Here is a 24,142-nt window from a genome sequence, read left to right on the forward strand (position 1 = left end):
AGAAAACAATAATAAAAAATGGTAAAGTATCGCAATAATCATATTTATTGATTTAAAGGGCGGGTGTTACAATCTCTATGATTCCTTTGAATTCGTCTTATCAAATATAGATTCAAGGGCTCTTGATCTTGAATTTGTCTTGAACTTGATCTTGAATTCAAAGGCTTTAAAACTTATTCTTGAATCTTTGATGAACTTGAACTTGAACTTTATCTTGACTTTTACTTGAATTCAAGGGCTTCGAGCTTGTTCTTGAATTTGATGGTCTTGATCTTGATCGTTCTTGAACTTGAATTCTTAAACTTGTAGCTTATAGAGAAATCTGTGGAGTTCCCACGAGCTTTCTCTAGCTTCTTGTTTAGAATTTCCTGTCTCTTTTCTAAATTATGAGAACCCCTATTTATAGTTTTAGAATAGAGGAATTGTGATTGGAACAGGATTGCCCTCGCCCAATTAGATTTAAGTGACATGACATATGGACTTTATGGAGCAGGCTTGTCATTTTTTACACATGTCATGATCCTATTGACTTCTAGTTTGACTTGGCATGCCACGTCATTTGCCACGTGACACCAAAATGAGCCTCTAGGATGAGATGAAATTGAGCTTAGCAAACTGGGCTCATCTATTGTAGCCCAAATCAATTAATTTGGACTTTAATTAAATTCATATTTATTGGACTTAAATAATAACCCAATTATATTAATCCATAATTTATTTGGACTAATATATTCATGAATCCAAATCATTTTATAAATTTATATTTAATAAATTTTAAATGATTACACTATAATGTACCTCATAAAATAAAAATTAATGTAAAAAATAGCTCTAAAAACTAAAATATAGGTGTTTTCTTCACATGTTCATACAATATCTAATTTTTTTCATTCAAATACTTTAACCTTTAAATATTTATACTATTAAGTGTGGAATACACATGCAATGCATGTGTTCGAGAGAACTAATAAATTAAAAATGGTGAAAGAGGGAAAAAATTTAGAAAGTAAAATTATCTTTAGGACCTATTATGGTACTTGTAGCCTAACACACCTTTTGTTGTTTGAGGTAAACCTTTCATTCACTCGGAATATTATGGAATAGAGGGAGTATTACTAAGCAATTATTTAGTAATAATTACAAATACAAATACAAAAAATTTGCAAAATCCTCACAATCTTGGAGGTCCTAATTGGGTAATAAAAGTATGTGAGGACACGATTGAAACTTCAAGAGCCATTTTTTCAGGTCAGTTTCTCCCTTAAAGATGTAAAATTTGTGGGTATTCTTCAAATCTGAGTTTTATAAATCTATTCAATTTATTTTGGCCATTCTTTTGTATGTGAAAGATTAATTATCTGCAAAATGTAGACTTTGATGTAGTTCTTAATCAATAGTGTTGAAATAATTCCTAGTTTTTGTCTTCATTGCTCTCTTTGCTGGTTTCTGAGGATTTCTTTTATGTACAAATTGGGTGACTCGAATTATATCTCATATTATTTGTTTTCTCGTTCAGATTTCCATTTTGAAACTATGAGTTATAGTTACTAGTTTCTGTTCCTTTTTTTTCTTTTCAAGAGTCAGCTAATGATCTTTATCTATTTCATCTTTTTTTGACTAGGGATATGTTGGGATATAGATTACTTTCTGGTGTAGTTTCTAAAGTATAAGTTTTTATTTAAAAAAAAAATGAATTAATCTATGTCAGTTCAAGTCTAAAATTGATCAATATACCCTCCAAAAGAAAAGGGTACTGAATTTAGATAGGAAAAGTGTCTTGGAGACCAATGAGTAATTTGTTCGGTTTGATGATCTAGCTTACTCCTGATTTTATTTGATTTTTTTCCTGAATCAATAGCGAATTTAAGTTGTTTTGAAGCGTCATTTTTTTTAGCTTCTGAGCATTCAGGTCCCATACCAAGAATTATGTGATAGACCTGAGTGTAACAAGCTTCTATTCCATGTGGTTTTTTTTAGCTTTGAAAGAAAAAACATATGATGTCTTTGTCTCATCTAGTTCGATGTATTCAAGATCATGAGTTGGTTAATTTTATTTGCATTGACTTGATGTGATCCCTAAAAGCCACATTCCAAAACTTAAACCAAAAATACTGCATAAAAATTCCCAGTTAATTCGCACAATTCAAAATCAAAATTTACCCTTTGTCAAAAAAAAAAAAAAAAATCCTTTGTCAAAATCAAAATTTATGCTTTTATAGTTGAAAAGTCTACTTCCCTTTCGCTTATCAGTTTGAAATTCCCAGTTGATTCACGAAATTCCAAGCTTATTACCTGAAGTTGTTTTCATTTTTCTTTCCGAGAGTTTAACTAGTCTATTTCGTAAAGGAAGTTGTTGCCCATTGGTATTTGGTAAAGAAGTGAACTATTTAAGCTGTAATCTGAACTTGTAATTGCAGAATTTTGTGGTTATCAATGACTGGTTCTTCTGTCAATTGCAAAGAATTTTTCATCACATGACTGGTTATTCTGGTGAATGATTATTATGTTGAATGTGGTTAGGCAGATCGCTTTTCCCCTGATGTATCGTTACTGGCTATGTACCTATGGTTATGGTGTAGAGTTCCCCTGAATTGTTATTCTGTTGAATCTGGTGCTTAGAAGAGCTTACTAGCTGAGAGGCATGTAAAAAAAGAGAAGTGGAGACAATGTTGGTAGCAAAAAGGAGAGAACAAAATCTTCAGTACAGTAACGACCATTGAATCAAGAATAGTTTTCTAGGCTGCTAGCTATATTCTAGATATTTCTGGGTAACTGAAGAATATTCAAGTGCAACTAAAATAGGCTTAGTACATCCTTTGGTACGGTGCAATATATGTCAAAAGTAGTCAGCTTCATTGCCATATAGTAGATGCATATAAGCTTAACACGAGGCAGCAAAATACATTGAAATACACCAGCAAAATACATATAAATTATCTACAAAGCAAAATGTTAAAAATCAGCAGCAACAGAACTTTGGCTTTACACTTCTAACCAAAGATGCCAGAGAAAATGTAACACCAACTTTACACCAATAACCATCACTTAAATCACTAGCCACTTGAATCACCCACTGGCTGCAACTCACTAGGAGCTATTCCAGCCTGCACGTAACAAAAATGATAATACTTGATCAGTAAAGCCATCTTGTAATATCAATTGACAGCAAAATAGAGTAAGAGCAGCATAAAAAATGACCATGTTTGATGTCCATAATGTAAGATGAGATTAAGGTATCATCTCGTCCTGTCTCTGCCTCTTAAAATTGTTGTGGAGGTGCTCACGCAGAACCTATGGCTGACAGATGAAACTAGTTCTTGGAAATTGACACATCCCTTCTCACCCTCATCTCCACAACCCTCTTCCAAACTTTCAAGGTGTGACTTAGCAGCTAATAGTAATACCCACAAACTTTGGTTGTGTGGGAGTTTAGAGCTCCATGTCGGTCGTAGTATTAGCATATTCATGTAGTCTTTGGTTTTTGCTATGTGATATCATATGTGGTTTGTTGTGGTTAGGTGACTACACCTTGTTGTTATAGTTATGGTTCCTTGCATGTATGCTCCACACTACTTTCCCATTAGCTGTCATGTTTTTCTTTTAATTACTACTTTGATTTGCTTGAGCCGAGGGTCATTCGGAAACACCCTCTCTACCTCAGAGAAGTAGTGGTAAGGCTTGCATACGTTCTATCTTCCCCAAACCCCACTTTGTGGGATTTCACTGGGTTTGTTGTTGGTATTAACTTATTATTATTATTATTATTATTAGCTCTTCTAAAACCCAAACCAAACTACTCCTTAGATTCCGAACAGACATACGATATTGTTTATTTATATTTATTTTGTACTCATTCTAGAATTTAATCATGTAGTGAAATACTCTGGATATCTCCACAATTTGCTGGTCAATGTTGCTTTGCAGTTTCTTGGATTTTAGTTGCTTGTTTGCTAATTGTCAGTTTTAAAAGGTTTCTTTGTTGACTAGCTAGTATAAGCTAACTAGTCTAGTTTTTAGAATGTATTAGCAATTAGCAATTCCTCTGTTTGACCAGTTCCTATATTTGATGAGTAGCAGAAGTATTTCACGGTATCTCTCCTCTCTTGCATAGCACTACAGTGGTAAAACAGAATTAGGAAGGAAGGATGCTCTCAGGTTCTGCTTTACTTATATTTCTCTTCATCCATCTTTATACATGCACCTTTTCTTATAGGGCAGAGCACCAAGAGTGTACCAGTCAATAGACAACTTCAAACTATCAAGTTATACAAGTGTCGTCTCATCCAGAGACTAATAGATTTTAGTTTAAAGAGATGTGAGGTGTTCCTCAGTGCAACATGCACCAGAAAAACAGTGTGCAAAAGAGCGTTGGACTTTTATCAAAATGCAATCATCACCCTGAAAGCTCTTCCTATTTACAAGCAAAGAAACAATTGTAAACCCCAGTAGACGTGCCATTATGATGTTGGCTTTCTTTTAAGAGCTGTTATCCAGCAGCTAAATTTTTTATAAGGCCCTGCTTGTTTAATAATTTGTTTGAATGGCATAAGAGCACATAACATTGTGTCAGATTATGTCACTATTTACTTAGTCTTAGCCATAGTTCTGTGTTTTTCAGTATTCAACATGGGAACTCAGCTTCAACCAAGAGTAATAGGCCTTCCCAGAAGTCAAGGTAAGTGAAAGTTTGGATTATATGGACATTCTTTGCACTTATAGTATCCCCACCCTAAAAGATAATTGTAAGAAAAACACAAGAAGAAAGAGTAACACTTCTTAAGAAATAATCTGTATCTTCAGAAGATAATAAGTTGGGAATTTTGAGAACTTGGGTTCTCTTAAGAAAACACGTGATCTAAAGACCAATGAGCAATCACCACAACTATTACTTATTCGATTTGTCCGTTTAATTTTTTCACACAAGCAAAAGAGAGAAGCCAACCAGGACCGGGATAGGATGCTTACACCTAACAATTATTCTTGAGTTAAACTTTGGATTTTGATTGCTTGCTTGGCCACTATTTCATTTTTCTCGAGTTCGTTTTAATCTTACAGAGAAATGTTTTCCGTTTTGACCTTCTCTTATTCTAATTCTTATTAACAATATGTGGAAAGATGCAAATTTGCAATTGATTGGTGTTTTAGAAGTAACTTATTATGATTTTTCCTTGAGATTCTTATAAAACTTGTTCACAGATCTGGTTGAAGTAGAATATATTAGAAATGATACATCCAAATCTTTTTCTTATAGGTGTATTGGATGTAGAAGTATATTCTACAAATAGAGCACAACTGAGGACTTCCACCAGCAACAGATTTATGTGCACCTTAAATCAGTCAACAGGAGTCTCGGCTCAAGCAGCGCAAACAGAAAGTAGGACTTTAGTCAAAATGTGTGGAATTACGTCAGCTAGAGATGCTGCTCTTGCAGCAGAAGCTGGAGCCAATTTTATTGGTATGATCATATGGCCCAACTCAAAACGCTCTGTTTCACTTTCTACTGCAAAGGAAATCTCGAAGGTTGCGCGGGAATATGGAGCTCTGCCAGTTGGGGTGTTTGTAGATGATAATGCTGACACAATACTAAGGGCGTCTGATGCAGCAGACCTTGAATTGGTGCAGGTGAGGAACTGCCATCTTTCACCATCTTGAATATATTGTTTTCAATACTCAAAATCCGCAACATGTTCAAATTGAGCAGCTTCATGGAAGTGATTCTCGAGATGCTTTTCCAGTTTTAGTCAGGGAGAGACGTTTAGTAAACGTACTTCATGCAGATGAAGAGGGAGGCCTTTTGAACTCTATCTCTGATGAGGAGTCTTCTCTAGTTGATTGGATTCTAGTGGATAGTGCGAAAGGTGGCAGGTACAGTTTCTTCCTAATAGATATACCTGCCATTGGCATGGCTGGTATGCTATCATACACAGTCTCTTTTGGACTAAGCTTAATCCCACTCCATATGGAGCTAACATAATGTAATTCCATTGGGTTAGTATTATCAAACTCTTTTTTGGATTCGTTCATGCCAAAGGAAACTTGTTTTTTTTGTAACTTTAGCATGACCAAGCAACTAAGTCTAATGTGATAGGAAGTAAAACACTAACAGTGACATTGTAATGAGAAAAGAATAGCATTAGTAGCAATGAGGACACTGACCATTTTAGAGGAGATGAATTCATGATAGCTAAGGTTGAGCAAGTGTTGGACTGTAAATTATGAAATAAAATTTGTATTCACATACTTTTGCAGTGGCAAAGGATTCAACTGGGCTCAGTTTAAGCTACCATCAATTAGAAGCAAACACGGGTGGCTCTTGGCCGGAGGAATTAACCCAGAGAATGTTTGTGAAGCTCTTTCTGCTCTGAAACCCAATGGAGTGGATGTCAGTAGTGGCATATGTGGACAAGACGGCATCAAAAAGGATGAGTTCCGGATACAATCATTAATGAATGCAGTGAAATCTTTACACCTTTAGTTGATTTTGAATAGCTGTGACACTATTGAGGCAAGATTCCTATTGCAGATTGTTAAATCAACTGCAATGTTGGTGCAGATCCCTTTTGTCATTGCTCTGCTGATTTGTGTAGGCTAAGACTAATATCTCATGATACATCAATTTTGTACTATTATAAAAAAAAAACATCAATTTCTTTGTAAGAGTGCAACTTCCCTCAAGCAACTAATCAACTCATAAAGTAAGATGCTATCGGATAGGGGTTTAACCATGACCCGGACAGAGCGTCGGGATCAGTTCCTTGCATCCACTAACCATACGTTAAAAAATATTTTCACCTCACCAACCTAACATGAAAAAATAATTTAGAAATCAACTTATGTTTCAAGAAAACATTTTCCTTCCTGATATTGACTAAATTAAAAGGAATCCAACCTAATGACCTATCAGGTAGATATCTGTCTGTATCATAATATTTTAGTAGAGGAATCCAAGTAGAATCGAATTTCTCTTAAGAGCATACCTTTCGTATGTACCAGGGAAGTTCATCATGGCCCCAATCTAGACCAGTAACATATCATAGTGTATTTCTTGCTAATTTAGATTTGTAATATTTATTACATTGGTACATAAAAATAAAATTATTATACTAAATCCTTGTTTGATATGGCATGACACATCAAATTACTAGTATTAAGACGTCAATTTCTTTACAGGAGTGAAACACATGACTTGTTTGATAAAGAGTGGATATTGACTGCAATGATAACAACCACATGCTATAGGCTCTTAACATGTAAAATGTTTAAGTTGATTATTATTGAATGTGACATTACCTTGGTTGTCTCTTTTCCCTTTAACCACCACCCATGCCCCTTTTTTTTTTGCCCCCCCTCATGTTCTTGGGTCAAAAATAACTATTTCCTTCATAAGTGATGTTAATGGATCCATGCACAGCAACAAAAAAACAATAAAAGATGGTGGGACTGAAGTATCTTTTTGTAAATAATCATTTCAGAATCCAGAATACAGATAATATACTTTCTTGGCCAACCCAAGAGAAGGTCCTGAAGACAATAATTGAAACTTGCTCTTCTCTAATGGCAGGTAGCTAACTTTACTTTGTGCTCAACCAGTAGTGCTTATACAACCAACTTGAATGGATGGGGCATGGCCATGGTGTCAGTGAAAAAGAATCAGCTAACAGGGTTTTGCTATTTCTCAGACCCATAAAGGTTGGGATCAGTTTGATAATATACTACACTCCCTGTGTCACTCACAAAGTGATCCTCCTTCATGCTTTTAATCAGATATCCCAACAAGTAAAATGGTAGAGGCCCTGACTTCTTTGGCTCCTTATAATATTTCCCTAACACTGGTTTAGCAGCTTCCGTCTGCAAAAGAATCCATGTTATTAAGACACCAATAGAAACTATTTGGAGCAGCTTATGTAAAATGTTGTCTCATACTTACTGCTTCTACCAAATGATAGTGTGGGATTTGAGGGAAGAGATGATGTATCACATGAGTCCCTATGTCATGGTGGATGTTGTTAATCCATCCATAGTCACGATCAAGCGTTGTAAGCCCTCCTCTCAGATAACTCCATTCCTGTTTCATAAATACATATCAATTACTGAATCACCTCCCAACTTTTTTTTTCATAAAATAGGAGTAACTAACAACTAAATTTTGCTTATATCTAAAAGTCAAAAACATTGAACATATTTCATTTGGCATTCTAGCTTAGTAGGAGATACTACTCCGCTAGCCAAATCAAAATTATACCTCTCCTCTGTACCAAGGAACTTTATCTTCATGGCCATGGTGATGCAAATAGGTAACTATATCCAGCCACATGACAAAGCCCTACATGTTGAATTGAATTCAGTTAATAAAATGAGTCAGTAACAACAAAAGAAGGCAAGGTTGGAAAATGGACTAACCCAATAGGGGATGCCATAAAGCTTAAGAACTTGGAGAGGACCCATGACAAAGGACAATCCCACAAGCAATGCAGCCATTGCCGTCCAGCATACAGTTGAAGTGATCACGTCTTTCTTTTCACTTGCGACAAACAAATCACTGCTTGGATCAAAGTGAGAACCTTTCTTTCCCGGGCTTCTACCCCACTGTGATTATTGATTATTATGAGTTCCAAGTTACATCAAATTTTGTTATTGTCAATAATACATTGGATATGGACTACTAACTCACCAGATAGAAAGGATATGCCAGCAAGGGAAAGGGTAGAGTGAACCTAAATTTCTTTGTGATATCATCCAAACTATTGTAAAGCTTCTCAGATAACTGGGGGAAAAAAAGAAGGTAATTAAGAGGCTTTTTTGAGAAGTATCAAACCATCAAACAAACTTACAGGATGCCATGATTCATCATTCTCAACATGTCCATGGTTCTGATGATGAGTTCTGTGACTTATTCTCCTGAAATATGAACAATCAAATTCATCAAACAAAAATACGATTTGAATAAATAAAATTCCCTAAGTTTTGAAGAAAGAAAGAAAGAAAACAAACCATCCATGATAAGGAACAAGAATTGAAGAATGAAGGATATGTCCAGCAACGCTATTCAAGTTATGGTTATTTGAAAAGCTTCCATGTCCACAATCATGACCCAGAACAAAGAGAGCCCAAAACATTGTACTCTGAGCAAACCAATAAAGAGGCCAAACAAGCCAATTGTTGAAATAAGCAGCAGCAGCCGCTAACCCAAACACAATAGCTACATCTCTAACAACATAACTCATGGATGTCCATGGATTTTTGACCCAACAATGCTTAGGAATAGCTGCCTTAATATCAGAAAGCTTGAAGGGTGGTGGTGCCCCTGGGTCAAAAAACTCATCCCCATTGTTTGTTGTTTGTTCCTCTTCTTCTCCGGCAATTTGGATCCTAAGCGGTGCACTTACCCTCAATGCCCAACAATTCCGATCTGTTCGTATAGGTGAAGGTGAAATTCTTCTCAGATTTAAATTGGTGGTGGAAACGGAAGATAACCCTATTCTGGGCTTTGGGTATATTCTTGGTAGTGGTCTAAGACCACATTCTGATAGAACCCAACTTGCCATTTTTGGGAGAAGAAGAGAAATAAAAAGAGAGATATTGGGTTGGGTTGGGTTAGGTGAAGTCTGCAATCTGAATATAAAGAGTTTCAAATTAAAATTATACGGAGTACTACTATATTTCTTTGTTTGTTTTAGGCTAAGGAGTAATAAGATGTGTGTCTCTCCTTAGACTACAGAAATCTCAACTTGTGCTTCTTGTTACTCTTATCTCTTCATATTCCCAAGTTGTTGTTGTTATAGTTATATATATAGTACTAGTTCACGTCCACCCACATCTCTCATTCTTCTATCTTTCTTATTCACATCTCCGCCCAATATTTTAAAAAAGGGTAGGAACGTGATTTTTATGCAAATACAAGAATTGACTCTTAACAATACACTTTTTTCTCTTCCACCATTTAATTTTACTTTTCTTAATGATATGGACCAAATTCCTTGCCTACTAGTCTAATCACTGTAAATAAATAATATCATGAGGAGTTTAACACATCTATAGGGGATTGTTTCAATACCTTAATTTTTTAAATATTTTCTCATAAACCTAATGAGCAGTGGGGACACCAGAATTCTTTTTATTAATTAAAACAAAAAAATAGAGGAAACAAGTGTCAGCAGTCAAAAACGCGTGGAGGTCAAAAGAGGGGTGATACGTGGGCAAACTTGGCTTTCTCATAGTAAATTGGATTTTAGTCAGTGGTAAAAGTTCACACAATTCAGAGCCAATAGGCATACATGCAAATAAAAATGATGACTAAATTAAAAAAAAATTGATAAGTAAATAGAGAGGGAGGAAGTACACTTGTAAATAGGATACCCAAACTTTATTAATGAATTTGTTAATTAAGGTTATGATTTAGTCCGCTAAAAATAAGGATAAAATAGAACCAAAAAATTGATGTCAATGACATTTTAGATCCAAAAGATAGAAAAAGTCATTTGTGTGGTTTAATGATACCTAACTAGGACTTTATTTTCCTCCAAATTAATAAGATCCTCTTCTTTTTTCTTTTCTCTTTTTTTTTTTGTTTTATAAGAGTAATTTTGATTAACTTGTATAGTAAATTGACTTACTTTTCATAGAATTTTTTTCACGCTTTTCTAAAATTCAAAATCTTATAGATAATTCATTTTTGTGTTTCAAATTTATTTTAATCAGAGGTGTCAAAAATGAACCCAACTATAACTAACTCGTTCAATTCACCTAGAATTTTAAGGGTTGAGCACAAGATAATTTGAATTGGATTCAATCTCAATCACTTAAGCCTTAACTCATTTTAAGAAAATTCTCAATCGAACCCAGTTTAATCTCCAATTGCAACCCGTTTTAATATTCTTTATTTACATTGATGTAATGTATGTTCCTATATTGAAGGTATAAACTACTATTTATTTTATATCTTTTAGGATTTATATATTCATTTGTAACTTCTTTTTATAAATTTTTTTGAGTTGAAATTCAAATTGTGGATATAAAACTTAAATAAGAATATATTAAAATTATTGAGATTAAGCAGGTCAAGACTCAATCTGTTTTAAGCTCATTTGAATCCAACTCATTCGAGCCCAAAATAAACTTGAGCGGGTCAAAATCCAACTCAATTTTCCATTTTAATATATCTCTAATTTCAGTCCAACCCGTTCATACGACATCCCTAATTTGAATACATAAAAGTTAAATATAATTATTTCTTTCAAACAAGATAGAATGATCCTACCATTCAAAGTTTCAAACTATGAGATTGATGTGTTGAAAATGGATGAATATTCATATTTTTAAAAAGATAATTATGTGTAAAAGTGAAATTTCTATTAAGGCTAGTAATCTAAATCACATTAATTTCTCTTCCCGAAAAAATTGCCTCTATTGATGTGATGCAGCCTTATTAAATTTGAAGCATGCTTTTTCTGTCATAAGATCTTTTTGCACATTTTCAAGAAATAAATTTATGTCTTTGATTACTTATTTGTTGTGGGTTCAATATTTTTGCGTGGAAAATGTCAAAATTGCTCTTGAATTATACGAAATAAATTAGTTATATTTTTCGTTATATTTTGGGTTAAAAAAATACCTTAACGTTATTCTAGGAGATCATAAATACCCTCCAAGAATTAACAACCCAATTTTTTTAATGATGTGACAAGCTATATGGAATTAATCTTCCGCCTAAACTGCCAACTAGGATTCCCACTACCCATATATATATATATATATATTTTTTTTTTTTTTATTGTTATTATTATTTTTATTATTATTATTATTATTATTTATATATATATATATATATATATATATTTTAAAAATATAGCTATCCACAAGGACCAAACTAGTTACACTTACACCTACAATACACAGACATATACAGAAAAAAGACTCATATATCTGTACTTTGATGCCCCTAAACTAATTACACATGTAATTTTATTACTAATTTTTCGTAATAAAAAATAACTGATAGAGTAAACATTCATTTATTTCACTATTCCTTTTTCTTCTTCTTTCTTTTCTCTTTGTTTTCCTCTTCTTTTTCTTTTCTATTTATTTTTGTTCTCCTTTGTTTTTTTTTTTTTTTNGACAACTTTGAGTGGCTACATATGACTTTGGCCTAAAAAATAACTGATAGAGTAAACATTCATTTATTTCACTATTCCTTTTTCTTCATCTTTCTTTTCTCTTTGTTTTCCTCTTCTTTTTCTTTTCTATTTATTTTTGTTCTCCTTTGTTGTTTTTTTTTTTTTTCAAATCATATTTCATATGTTTCATTATAATGTAATTGCATACTTAGTTGGTTTTTTTTGTATTTTCTTTTATATATTTCGTGTTTTTCTTTTAATTTCATTAAATTAATTTTTATTTTATTTTTTTCTTCATAATGTAATTTCATTTTTTTTCTTTTTCTTTATCCTTCTTTTTAATTTTTTGGTGATTTTCATCGAGGTCTGCTTCAGTCTTCAATAAGGTACTCTTCGGTCCTCCGTGATATCATCATAGTATATCTATATACTGACAAAGTATCATGTAGGCAGTGGCAGATTCAGGATTTCCATCAAGGAGCTTCGAGAAAAAAAGAGTAGTGCCTAAGATTTGATCTTGGAACCTCAACTGTGTTTGAACCCCTCAACCACTAAGTCAATCTTTAATCTTACATTTAGGAGGTTCAAAATCAATATATAGACATAAAACTTTTTTAAAATACCTCAAATATACAACATAATTTTTTGTCGAGGGAATTTGGATAAACCCCCTCGGCAACCTCTAGGTCCGCTCCTGCATGTAGGCCTGATTCATTCCTTCAATGAAACACTCATTAATCTTCTATGATATCATTACTATATATTTATATACTAGCACTGTGCCATAGAATGCAACAAAGTCCTTTAATGCGACACTCCTTGGTTCATCATGATACATCATAATATATATATATATATATATATATATATATATATTGTCATGGTATCATGAAGACTACTTCAGGCATTCAATGAGATTCTTAAATCCTCCAAATATCATGGCAATATATCTATACATTAATATACTATCACGACAGACTTTTTCATTCCTTTAATAAGATAATCCTCAAGCATTCATTATACCATCACAATATATCTATATATGAATATGATATCATTGAGGTTTGCTTCAATCCTTAATGAAATATATCTTTATATTTTCATGATATTATTGAGGTTTACTTAAATTCCCAATGATACAATGAAAATATATATATATATATATATATATATATATATATATAGGCATGATATTGTTGAGATTTTCTTTGATCCTTCAGTGAGACACTCATTAACCCTACAAAATTGTATCTCAACCATACATAAGAATTGGGGAAATTCAAGATTTGGTAAGAAAGAAGTTGGGTCTTTATGTTGATAAGACTGTCTATTACAGGACTAAACAGAGGATTATGAAGAAAAACATAGGTGATTAGAATTTGAAATTTGCCAGATTATGTGACTATGCAGATATGATCAAACAAAGAAATCCTAAAAGCTCTTGTTGGGTAAAAAATGATAAGAAAACTGAACCAGGAAAGAACTTTTTTATTTATTTTTATGTGTGCTTTCATGCATTTAAGGAAGGATGATTGGAGGGGTGTAGGAATATAATTGGATTTAATGATTGTTTTCTCAAAGGAGCTTGTAAGGTGAGCTATTAGTTGCCGTTGGAAAGAATGAGAATAATCAAATGTATCTCATTGACTGGGCAGTTGTGGATACAAATACAAAACATAGTTGGATTTGGTTCATAAGGTATTTAATTGTTGATCTAAATTCGGGAACTGGTGAAGGTTTGACTGTAATGTCAGATATGCAAAAGGTATTCATTACATAATTTCTTATTTTTTTTAGTTTGAATTTGATCTTTACTACTTTAATTACTTATTATGTACATATTTTTTGTTAGGGACTTCTTCATGTCTTGATAGAGTTGTTACTAAATTATGAGAGAAGGATGTGTGCTAGACATATATAGAGTAATTGACATGTGCAATGGAAAGGAGAAGAAAGAAGGAAACAGTTTTGGAGATGCTCAAAGTCCACCTTCAAAGTTAAATTTAGAGAAGAAGTTCATGCAATGACTAAGCTAGGTAAGAAGGAAATAACTGAGGACTTGCTGCATTATGATCCCACTACTTGGTCTAGGGCTTTTTTGAAAACTCACTCCAAGTGTTATGTTGTAGAAAACAACATCTGTGAGACTTTCAATTCCTAGATCTTAGCTGCTAGACGTAAATCAGTTATTTCCATGTTAGATTATATTATCCATAAAATAATGAATAGACATATAGACATTATCAAATTTGTTGAAACATGAATATTAGATATCGCACTTATCGCAAGGACAATACTAAAAAAAGACGATGAGTATTCTAACAAGTGTAAAGTTTAATGGAATGAGGTAAATGATTTTGAAATTAGTTGGGGGGGGGGGGGGATTCATTTGTTGTTCACTTGGACAAGAAGCATTGTGATCGTAGGTTGTGGATGTTGAGAGGTATTCCTTTCCCTCATGTTATTTATGCTCATTATTACTTGAATCAAGATCCTGATCAACACATAGAGCACTGGTATAAGAAAGAAAAATTTCTCAAGTCTTACAACCATTTCATTCAACCTATTTCCAATATGATGATGTGGTCTGACACTACAAATCCACCAATAGAGACTCCTAAGTCAAGTTTAATGTTAGGAAGACCTGACAAAAACAGAAGAAAGAGTAAGGATGAGCCAAAGAAATGTGGTGAACTTTCAAAAAATGGAGTAAAGATGACATGTTCCATATACAAGAAAATTAGTCATAACAAAGCCGTGTGTGCAAGAGTAAGTAATAATTCATTTCAAATTTGTAAATTGCTTAAAGTTTATACATATTATAATCATATATTTTGTGGTGACATAGTATGAGAGGGGGAGCATTTCTCAGCCTGATAGTCAGAGAAATTCAAGTCAATAAAGTTATTTTCAAACATGAGTAAGATTAGATTTAAATATTCATTTGCATTTAATTTCTATTGTACAAGTTATTCATATCTCCTTATTTTTGTTCAATAAGCTAGAACACAATTAAGTCAACAAAGTTTTGTTTGTGGTGACAATATTGTTGTGCCAAGAGCTACTCAAACAGGAGTAAGATTAGATTTATATATTCATTTGCCTGTAATGTTTGTTCTACAAGTTATTCATATATATTTATTTATGCTATATAGTTTAGAATGAGAGGTCCATCACACTCTACTTTCAGAAGTACATATGCAACAACACAATCAAGTTAACCAAGCTCTATTTGTGGTGACACAACAGCTATGCCAAGACTTCCTCAAAAAAGGGTGCAAGTTGGAACTGGAAGAGGATTGAGGAGAAAAAAAGCTAATGCAAAAGGGGCCCCATTTGTTATTGAAAGAGATAATTCTTCTAGTTAACTGCCACCTTTATTAAGTCACAAGAGACCGTATAGTTCTGCCTCATTTTCTACTGCTACTAGAGGAAACAGAAGGCCTACAACTAGTTTTGGTGTTTACTTTGATCCTACAACTAGAGCCCAAGTATTTAATGTATGTTCACTTAATATGTTTACTTTGTTTTGGTGTATATTCTGATCTTGCCTTATCTTACACTTTCTTTTTTCTATTACAGCCTGGTACATCAAGGGAGAAGATTCTACATGGGCCAACAAAATTGAAGAGTGCTTCACCAGCCAATATAAATATTGGCTTTAGACCCTGTGGCCTAAAATTAAAGAGAAAAGATGCAGTCAACACTTCACATCACAGTTGCAACAAATGAAAGAAAACAAGAAAAACAAAGGATCTTGTGGAACCTCCAAGAAGTAGTTCATCTAGAAAGCTGTTATGATTTTGGCCTCTGTTAAAAGGGTTTTCCACAATTTAATCTTTAGTGTATTTTGAACAATTCGTGTAATGTATTTTTGAACCATGCTTTTGTATTAGAAAGACTATGGATATCAGTTGACTCTAGGTTGTCTTAATGGCCGTAAAAGGGCCTTAAAATATAAGCAATAAGTGTAATGCATTTTTGAACAACAACTAGTGTTATGTATTTTTGAACCATGCCTTTGTGTTATTAGCTCAATATAATTTTGTTATTTTTCTATTTGTTACATTCATAACAAGCTCTATAGCCTAGACTATCTCTTAATGTATCCCTTCTTCTTGTGNAGAAAGACTATGGCTATCAGTTGACTCTAGGTTGTCTTAATGGCCTTAAAAGGGCCTTAAAATATAAGCAATAAGTGTAATGCATTCTTGAACAACAACTAGTGTTATGTATTTTTGAACCATGCCTTTGTGTTATTAGCTCAATATAATTTTGTTATTTTTCTATTTGTTACATTCATAACAAGCTCTATAGCCTAGACTATCTCTTAATGTATCCCTTCTTCTTGTGGCAAAACTAACTACACAAACTTCTCAATAAGATTATTCGATCCCTGAACTAATTGGTTTGGAAAATTGCTCTGCTTTTCTATAACACAGGGCAAGTTACAATTTCATGACTAGCCTAATCTTCGGATGACTCAATATTGACAACGATATTCCTACAAGTTTTAGTAGCACAAATACAACTGCTACCAATTCATGATACAAAAGAGACTGATCAAGTCACATTCAACCTTCCAATTTGATACAAAATATGAACTTAACATAGGCTTAACTATCACAAAACTGACCAATTAAGTACAAAACTAATTAGTCTAGATTAGCCGCCTAACTACTATAAAACTAAACAATTAAGTGCTACAATATTGAACTACTATAAGCTACACCATATTAAAGAACCGTTTTATAGTTGGCATACAAAGAAAAACAATCACAAGTCGGTTAAATTTGATATTTTCAATCCCTTTGGAGTTTAACTTCCTTTAGCTTCTTGTTCAATACCATCTTCTTATCTTCATTTTCATTAAATTGAAATTTCAAAAAATCTCTTTCTTCTTCAAGCTCTTTCACTTTTCTCTTTAGTCGATCAATCGAATTTTCATCATCTATTCATTAAGGACGACGCAAATCTAGATGATTCATCAGCATTTTCAAGCGACGGATCAATCCATCTAAAATATCCACAACCACCATTTTCCTACAAACCACATAACAGTAGTAAATATATAAAATTTTGATTTTTTCAAATAATTCAATAACAGTAGTTTTTGTTCGAATATGTAACATCTCGGCCTTAGAAAGAGCTAAAGTTGAAAGAAACCAAATTAAGAGTCATGTAAGTTACTCTTCAAATTGTAAGTTTTGGGTCTACTTCAAATTGTACACAAGGCGTTGCTGTGTATTGTGATGCGTCCAGAGTTGGACTTGGTTGTGTATTGATACAAAATGGCAAAGTTATAGCTTATGCCTCCAGACAACTTAAGATTCACAAGAAGAATTACCTGACTCATGATCTCGAGTTGGCAGCTGTTGTATTTGCTTTGAAAATATGATGTCACTATATCTATAACGTTCATGCATGTTGATGTATTCATCGATCACAAGAGTCTCCAATATGTTTTCAGTCAGAAAGAGCTTAACCTCAGATAGAGGAGGTGGTTAGAGTTACTCAGGGATTATGACATGAGCATTCTATATCATCCAGGTAAAGCTAATGTTGTTGTTGATGCTTTGAGCAGGTTGTTTATGGGTAGTACTGCCCATGTTGAGGAAAACAAGAGAGAATTGGCCAAAGACGTACACATACTTGCATGATTAAGAGTCCGGTTATTGGATCTAATGAAGGCGAAGTGATGGTGATGAATGTGGTTGAATCATTACTAGTGTCTGAAGTGAATGAGAAACAAGAGTCTGCTTTTCTTGAATCAAAGGCAAATGTTCATAAGCAAAAGGTGATGGCTTTTGAACAAGGGGATATGGTGTATTTAGATATCAAGGTAGATTGTGTATACCTAGGATGGATGAAATCCAAGAAAGGATCATGGAAGAAGCTCATAGCTCCTAGTATTCATCCCATCCTAGTTCCACAAAGATGTATTGTGACTTGAGGGAAGTATATTAGTGGAGTAGTATGAAGAGGTGTATTGCAGAGTTCGTTGCTAAGTGCCCTAATTGTCAACAAGTTAAGGTAGAGCACCAAAAACCCGGTGGTATGGCTCAGATTATAGAGATTCTGGAATGGAAGTGGGAGATGATCAATATGGATTTCATTATTAGTTTGTCGCGGTCTCGCAGGCAACGTGATTTGATTTGGGTGATTGTAGACCGAACGACTAAATCAACCCATTTCTTGCCGAAAAAGACTACCTATTCAAGAGAACATTATGCCAGACTGTATATTCAAGAGATAGTCTGACTTCATGGGTTCATGTGTCGATCATTTCAGATAGAGGTGCACAATTCACCGCATAATTTTTGAAGTCTTTATAGAAAGGTTTGGGTTCGAAGGTAAACTTGAGTACTGCTTTCCATCCTCAGATTGATGGCCAAGCAGAGTGTACGTTTCAGACATTAGAGGATATGTGGAGGTCTTGTGTGATCGATTTCAAAGGTAATTGGGATGATCACTTACCTCTCATAGAGTTTGCTTACAACAACAGTTATCATTTCAACATCCAAATGGATCCTTATGAGGCTCTTTATGAGAGAAGATGTAGATATCCTATTGTATGGTTTGAGGTTGGGGAAGCTGGGTTGATATGGCCAGACTTAGTTCATCAATCCATGGAGAAGGTGAAGATAATTCAAGAAAGGTTGAAGATAGCGCAAAGTCGTCAGAAATCCTATACAAATGTTAGGAGAAGAGACTTGTTTGGGGTGGATGATTGAGTTTACTTGAAAGTTTCACCTATGAAGGGTGTTATGAGATTTGGTATAAAGGGGAAGCTAATTCCCCGATATATTGGTCCTTACAGGATATCTAAGAGAGTTGGCAATGTAGCTTAAAAGTTGGAGCTACCACCAGTGTTAACAACAATCCATCCGGCGTTTCACATTTGTATATAGAAGTGTATGGTCGATCCTTTACTTATTATACCTACTAAGAATATTGGTATTAAGGATAACTTATCTTATGAAGAGATACCCGTTCAGATTCTTGATCGTCAGGTTCACAAGCTAAGAACCAATGAGGTGGCATCGGTCAAGGTCTTATGGAGGAACTAATTTGTTGAGAAAGCTACTTGGGAGGCTGAGGAGGATATGAAGAAGAGATACCCGCATCTCTTTGCTTCCAGAGAAATTCAATCCAAGGTACAAACTCTTTTCTTGGTACTCGTTAAGTTGATGTATTGAGTGTATGTAAGTTGCATGATGTGTACTCGAGTTGGAGTTATTAGATGCTTCATATGTTTCTTTTTTTGCTTAGAGTAATCTCATTCAAGGAAGAATGTTCCCAAAGAAGAGATATTGTAACACCTCGGACTTAGAAAGAGCTAAAGTTAAAAGAACCAAATTTAGAGTCATGCAAGCTACTCTTCAAACTGTAAGTTTGGGTCAACTTCAAATAACCATAACTTTTAGGACATGATGAGTTAGGTGGCCCATGAGGTATCAAATTGAATGTTGTTAAGTCCTCTTTCCAATGCCACCAAGTTTACTAAATTCTGAGTTTGGATGAAGGAGATATGCCCATNNTTTTTTTGCTTAGAGTAATCTCATTCAAGGAAGAATGTTCCCAAAGGAGAGATATTGTACCACCTCGGACTTAGAAAGAGCTAAAGTTGAAAGAACCAAATTTAGAGTCATGCAAGTTACTCTTCAAACTGTAAGTTTGGGTCAACTTCAAATAACCATAACTTTTAGGACATGATGAGTTAGGTGGCCCATGAGGTATCAAATTGAATGTTGTTAAGTCCTCTTTCCAATGCCACCAAGTTTACTAAATTCTGAGTTTGGATGAAGGAGATATGCCCATTTGAGTGCAACCTCTCTAGATAGAGCTTTTCATCCATTTTAATGAGGGGTATTTTGGTCTTTTCCTTACGCCATTAAGTCCACACATTTTGACTCACTCAAATAGGGGTCTAAGCCGATTGAAATTAATTTTTAATCTCTCAAACAACGTTTAAGCAAGTTAGGGCAAAGTTCAAGAGGAGAAAATAGGAGATTTGAAGAAGTTTTTCAAGGTTTTGGGGAAATCACCAAGAACTTGGTTCTTTCGAGGTTTCTCATAGTGATTGATATGTTCATCCTCATGCCAAACATGTATTTCTTTTAGTAAATCATCCATGAAATTGTTATATATAGGTTCTTGAGGAATTCTTAAGGTTTTACTTCATTCTTTATCAATTGAGTCATATTGGATTGTTAAAGTGAAGGTTTTGCGAATGATTGTTGTTCTTGGTGTAAATTGAGTGATTTTTTTGATGAATTTCGTTGGGTTTATGAATCTAAATGAGTTGGGGAATGAATCATTCGATTCCAAGTGGGTTAGGTCATGAATTGAACAAGAAAAACTCATCAAAATTATGGGTTTAGGGTGGGGCCTGGCGCAATGCACCAATTGTGCGCCCAATTAGACCCCCGGTAAATGGGGGCCTAGCGTGACGCGCCAACAATGTGCCCAATCAAACCCCCAGTAAATAGGAGTCTGGCATGACGCACCAACAATGCACCCAATCAGACCCCAGTAAATGGTTCCTTCTCTGTTCTCGTTTGTACTTGTTCCTTTAAGTTGAGTTGTCGTTCTCTTCTTATTATCAACTATCTAAACCTCCATTAATCATTGAAAGATCTTATGTATATTGCAATCATCGTTCTTAAACTCACATTTTCAAGTCTAGGTAAAGTTAAGAGAAAAGTTCAAAGGTTTTATTTTATAAACACTTAAGAGTTTTCAAATGCTATTTATATAAATAAATGTATACTTATGTATCTATGTTGATTATTGAACTTGAAAGATAAGTTCAAAAGTACATGTTTTTAAGAATGTAAACATGTCTAATGTTTGAAAAGTATTTCAATCAAGTAAGAATTCCATTCATTGTAATGGGTGAATTGAGCATAATGTTATATCTATTATTTTGGGAGTAGTATCGAGCACCGAGTTAGGTTAGAGTCTCTTATGATTCGGAAGTCCCACAGAACTACGTAGCCAACATAGGATATGATAGCATTGACTCTTCATGTGACTCTTCACTGCCTCTGATAAGGCCAATTAGATGAATCCATAATCACGATATCATCCTATACCCCGGCAAAGTATACGGTGTCCATGGCAACGTGAGGTGAAACGTTGTATTATTGCTAGGCTTATGGTAATGGTTGTGGGTTAGAGAAACTCCCCACAAGTAAAGTATATTATTTTCATGTTACTTTCATTGCATATTATATTGTAAAGCTTAAATGGTTTTTCACTTCATATTCATGTATTAATCCAGTTATGTTGTTTCAGTCCTTCAAAGCCAAATTATTTTTACTATAACCTTTTCACGTAATAGTACATTCAATGTGCTGACGTCATTCGACCTGCATCATTTTATGATGCGAATACATGTATTCAGGATCATTAACATGAGAATCGTTGAGATCATTATCCACTCGCATACATCATTTGGTGAGGCCTCCTTGCATTCAGGGAACTCCATTTCATTTCAGTTAGTAGCTTTAGGAGATATCGTGGGTCTTGTCTCGACATCTATCTCACATTATTAGAGGCTTCGTAGACAGATTGAGTAGATGTTTTCCATTGTTTTCTCAGGATGCTCTGTTTAACTCATGGTTCATGTTAAGCATTTTGCAAAGACAGTATTTTAAGACTTTTTTAAATGTTCAATTGTTCACATATTTAAGCTTCTGCATATTGTTTAATGTCATGTAAGTCATGTAGCCAGGCCAATGGTTCGCTTGGGGATCAGAAATGGTTCTTCAGTTCCAGTCACGTCCAAGGTATAGGCTCGGAGCGTGGCAGAATATATACAAACCTTTGATGTTTTGCATCCAAAAAATCGATGATCTGGATTTAATGGAATCCTCAAAGTTTTTGGTCGACAATAATTACTACAATTACATATATCAACTTCCTTGATATTCACTAAATTATGCTACATTTCCTAAAAGAGAAAATGGAGAAGAGGGTTTGATTTAGAAGAGAGAAACAAGAGAAACGTTGGGGATTTAGAGAAAGAAGAGAGAATTGGGGATTTAGGGTTCTAACTAGGGGTGTACATACCAAACCGTAATGTCAAACTGAACCGATGAACCAAGTCAAACCGAGAAAAAAAACCGACTTATGGTTTGGTTTGACTGGTTTGGCGTTGAAAAAAAAATCGACCACTCTTCGTTTGGTTTGGTATTAATAAAAAAAAGTCAAACCGAATCCAATCCAAACCGACATAATGCATATATAATTTTAACTTTTTATACATAAGAAATATTCATATAATCTATTTTGTAAATATTTTAAAATTAGTTTTATTAATTTTCAATATGTACAAATTAAATATATATTCAGATTTGGGCTTATAACTTGTAAATTAGATATATGATCCAAGCCCAATATAAACTTAAAAGTTAAAACCCTAGAAACTAGTCACTATTCTCACTTTCTCACTTTCTACTTTCCAGAGAGCTCCTTAATCCTTTATCTTCTCATTCTCCTCATTCATCAACTCATCTATTTGGTGATAGTCAGGTTTGTTTTCGTCTTCCTTTTTCTTGCGAATGTAAATTTATAGATGAAAATCGTCACTAACAATATCTTCAAACAAAGTATACTATTTCACAAAGAGTAACCTTATTTTGAATCGTTGCTGGATACTGCTACGACAAGTCTTAATTTTTTGTGTTTCTCTTTCTTAGATGGAGATTATGGCTGGAGTAGATGTAGAAATGATTATCGACAGTTCTCCGGTTGTATCAATACCTCAAAAGAAAGGTAAAAGCACTCCTCATCTCCACACTCCTCCTAGAAAGCAAAAAAGAACAACCCCTATAGATTCCAATCCTCAGATGGTAATAATGGAAGAGAAACGTCACAAATTTGGGATCACTTTGCTTAATTTATTGCTAAAGGAGGTAAACGGAGAGCAAAATGTAACTATTGTGTAAAACATTTTGCTGCTGAGACAAAACCAAATGAAACTTATGTATTGTGGTCACATTTAAATGACAAATGTCTCAAATCTCCCTTTAGATTTGTTGATAGAAGACAAACAACTTTGAAATCTGTACCTATCAAAGTAAGGGGGGGAGGGGGGGGGGGGAAAGAAAATGGAACAAGTTCTATTGAAAATGTTGTGTACAATGTGGAGGATATCAGGAGGGCCATCGCCAAATTTTTCATTATTGATGAACAACCATTTAAAGTTGTTGAAGGGGAAGGTTTTAAAAAATTGATGGCCAAAGCTTTTTCCTAATTTTGAATTACCTTCACAGGTAACTGTGGCTAGACACTGTTTGAAGATTTATCAAGAAGAGAGAAAGAAGCTTAAAAAACTTGTCAAGAATCAACATATATGTATTACTAGTGATACATGGACATCACTTCAAAATTTGACTTATATGATTGTGACTGCTCATTGGATTGATAATGAATGGAACTTACAGAAGATTCTTTATTTTTTTCAAACTCCGAATCACAAGGGTGAGACTATAGCTAAAGGTATTGAAGCATGTTTGTTGGATTGGAAAATTGAAAACTTGTTTACAATGACTCTGGATAATGCATCTGCCAATGATGCTGCCATTAATCATTAGAAGGCACGTATTGATGATTGGAAAGGGGTCATATTGAGAAATGAGTTTTTACATGTTAGATGTAATGCTCATATTTTGAACGTAATTGTAAAAGAAGGTTTAGATGAACAAATTGAGTCAATTTCTCGCATAATGAATGCATTGAAATATGTCAAGTCTTCTGCATCTAGATTTGCCTCTTTCAAGTCATATGTTGAGAAGGCTAAGCTAGACACTCACGGTGTCTTAAGTCTTGATGTTGAAACAAGGTGGAATTCTACATATATGATGTTAGTAACTGCTGTAAATTTTGAAAAGGCCTTTGCAAGAATGTACGTGGATGATCATAACTATTGAAAGTATTGTCTTCAAAGTGAATTGAAAGGACATCCAACTACAAATGATTGGCAGCTTGTGAAAGGTTTTATAAAGTTTCTTAAAATCTTC

General features: G+C 34.0%; 4 protein-coding genes across 6 annotated transcripts in view; 2 read left to right on the forward strand and 2 right to left on the reverse strand.

The window, feature by feature from the left end:
- LOC125872914 (actin-related protein 5) overlaps positions 1-24,142 on the forward strand; it is a 1,108,764-nt gene that overhangs the window by 388,742 nt on the left and 695,880 nt on the right. The gene's annotated exons all lie outside the window — the stretch shown is intronic.
- Positions 1,128-6,679, forward strand: LOC125872920 (N-(5'-phosphoribosyl)anthranilate isomerase 1, chloroplastic-like). 3 transcript variants are annotated; one of them, XM_049553719.1, is made up of 6 exons: positions 1,210-1,248; positions 4,075-4,155; positions 4,619-4,675; positions 5,252-5,622; positions 5,702-5,865; positions 6,250-6,679. In XM_049553719.1, the coding sequence occupies exons 2-6, from the start codon at positions 4,146-4,148 to the stop codon at positions 6,473-6,475; spliced, it is 828 nt and encodes a 275-aa protein (XP_049409676.1). In that variant the 5' UTR covers positions 1,210-1,248; positions 4,075-4,145; the 3' UTR covers positions 6,476-6,679. The 3 variants fall into 3 exon arrangements, with proteins under 3 accessions (XP_049409678.1, XP_049409677.1, XP_049409676.1); XM_049553720.1 differs by lacking the exon at positions 4,075-4,155 and having other exon boundaries at positions 1,203-1,248; XM_049553721.1 differs by lacking the exons at positions 4,075-4,155; positions 4,619-4,675 and having other exon boundaries at positions 1,128-1,248.
- LOC125872910 (uncharacterized) overlaps positions 3,787-24,142 on the reverse strand; it is a 47,362-nt gene continuing 27,006 nt past the window's right edge. Inside the window, exon 25 of the mRNA XM_049553704.1 lies at positions 3,787-3,798. The gene's annotated coding sequence lies outside the window, so the exon portion shown is untranslated. The remainder of the gene's footprint in view (positions 3,799-24,142) is intronic.
- LOC125872918 (omega-3 fatty acid desaturase, chloroplastic-like) lies at positions 7,436-9,754 on the reverse strand. Its single transcript, XM_049553717.1, has 7 exons — positions 8,992-9,754; positions 8,832-8,898; positions 8,672-8,764; positions 8,401-8,586; positions 8,243-8,323; positions 7,928-8,065; positions 7,436-7,848 (listed from the first exon to the last, which is right to left on the reverse strand). The coding sequence occupies exons 1-7, from the start codon at positions 9,543-9,545 to the stop codon at positions 7,669-7,671; spliced, it is 1,299 nt and encodes a 432-aa protein (XP_049409674.1). The 5' UTR covers positions 9,546-9,754; the 3' UTR covers positions 7,436-7,668.

This window comes from Solanum stenotomum, chromosome 8 (genome assembly GCF_019186545.1).
Source record: "Solanum stenotomum isolate F172 chromosome 8, ASM1918654v1, whole genome shotgun sequence".
Lineage (NCBI taxonomy): Eukaryota > Viridiplantae > Streptophyta > Magnoliopsida > Solanales > Solanaceae > Solanum > Solanum stenotomum.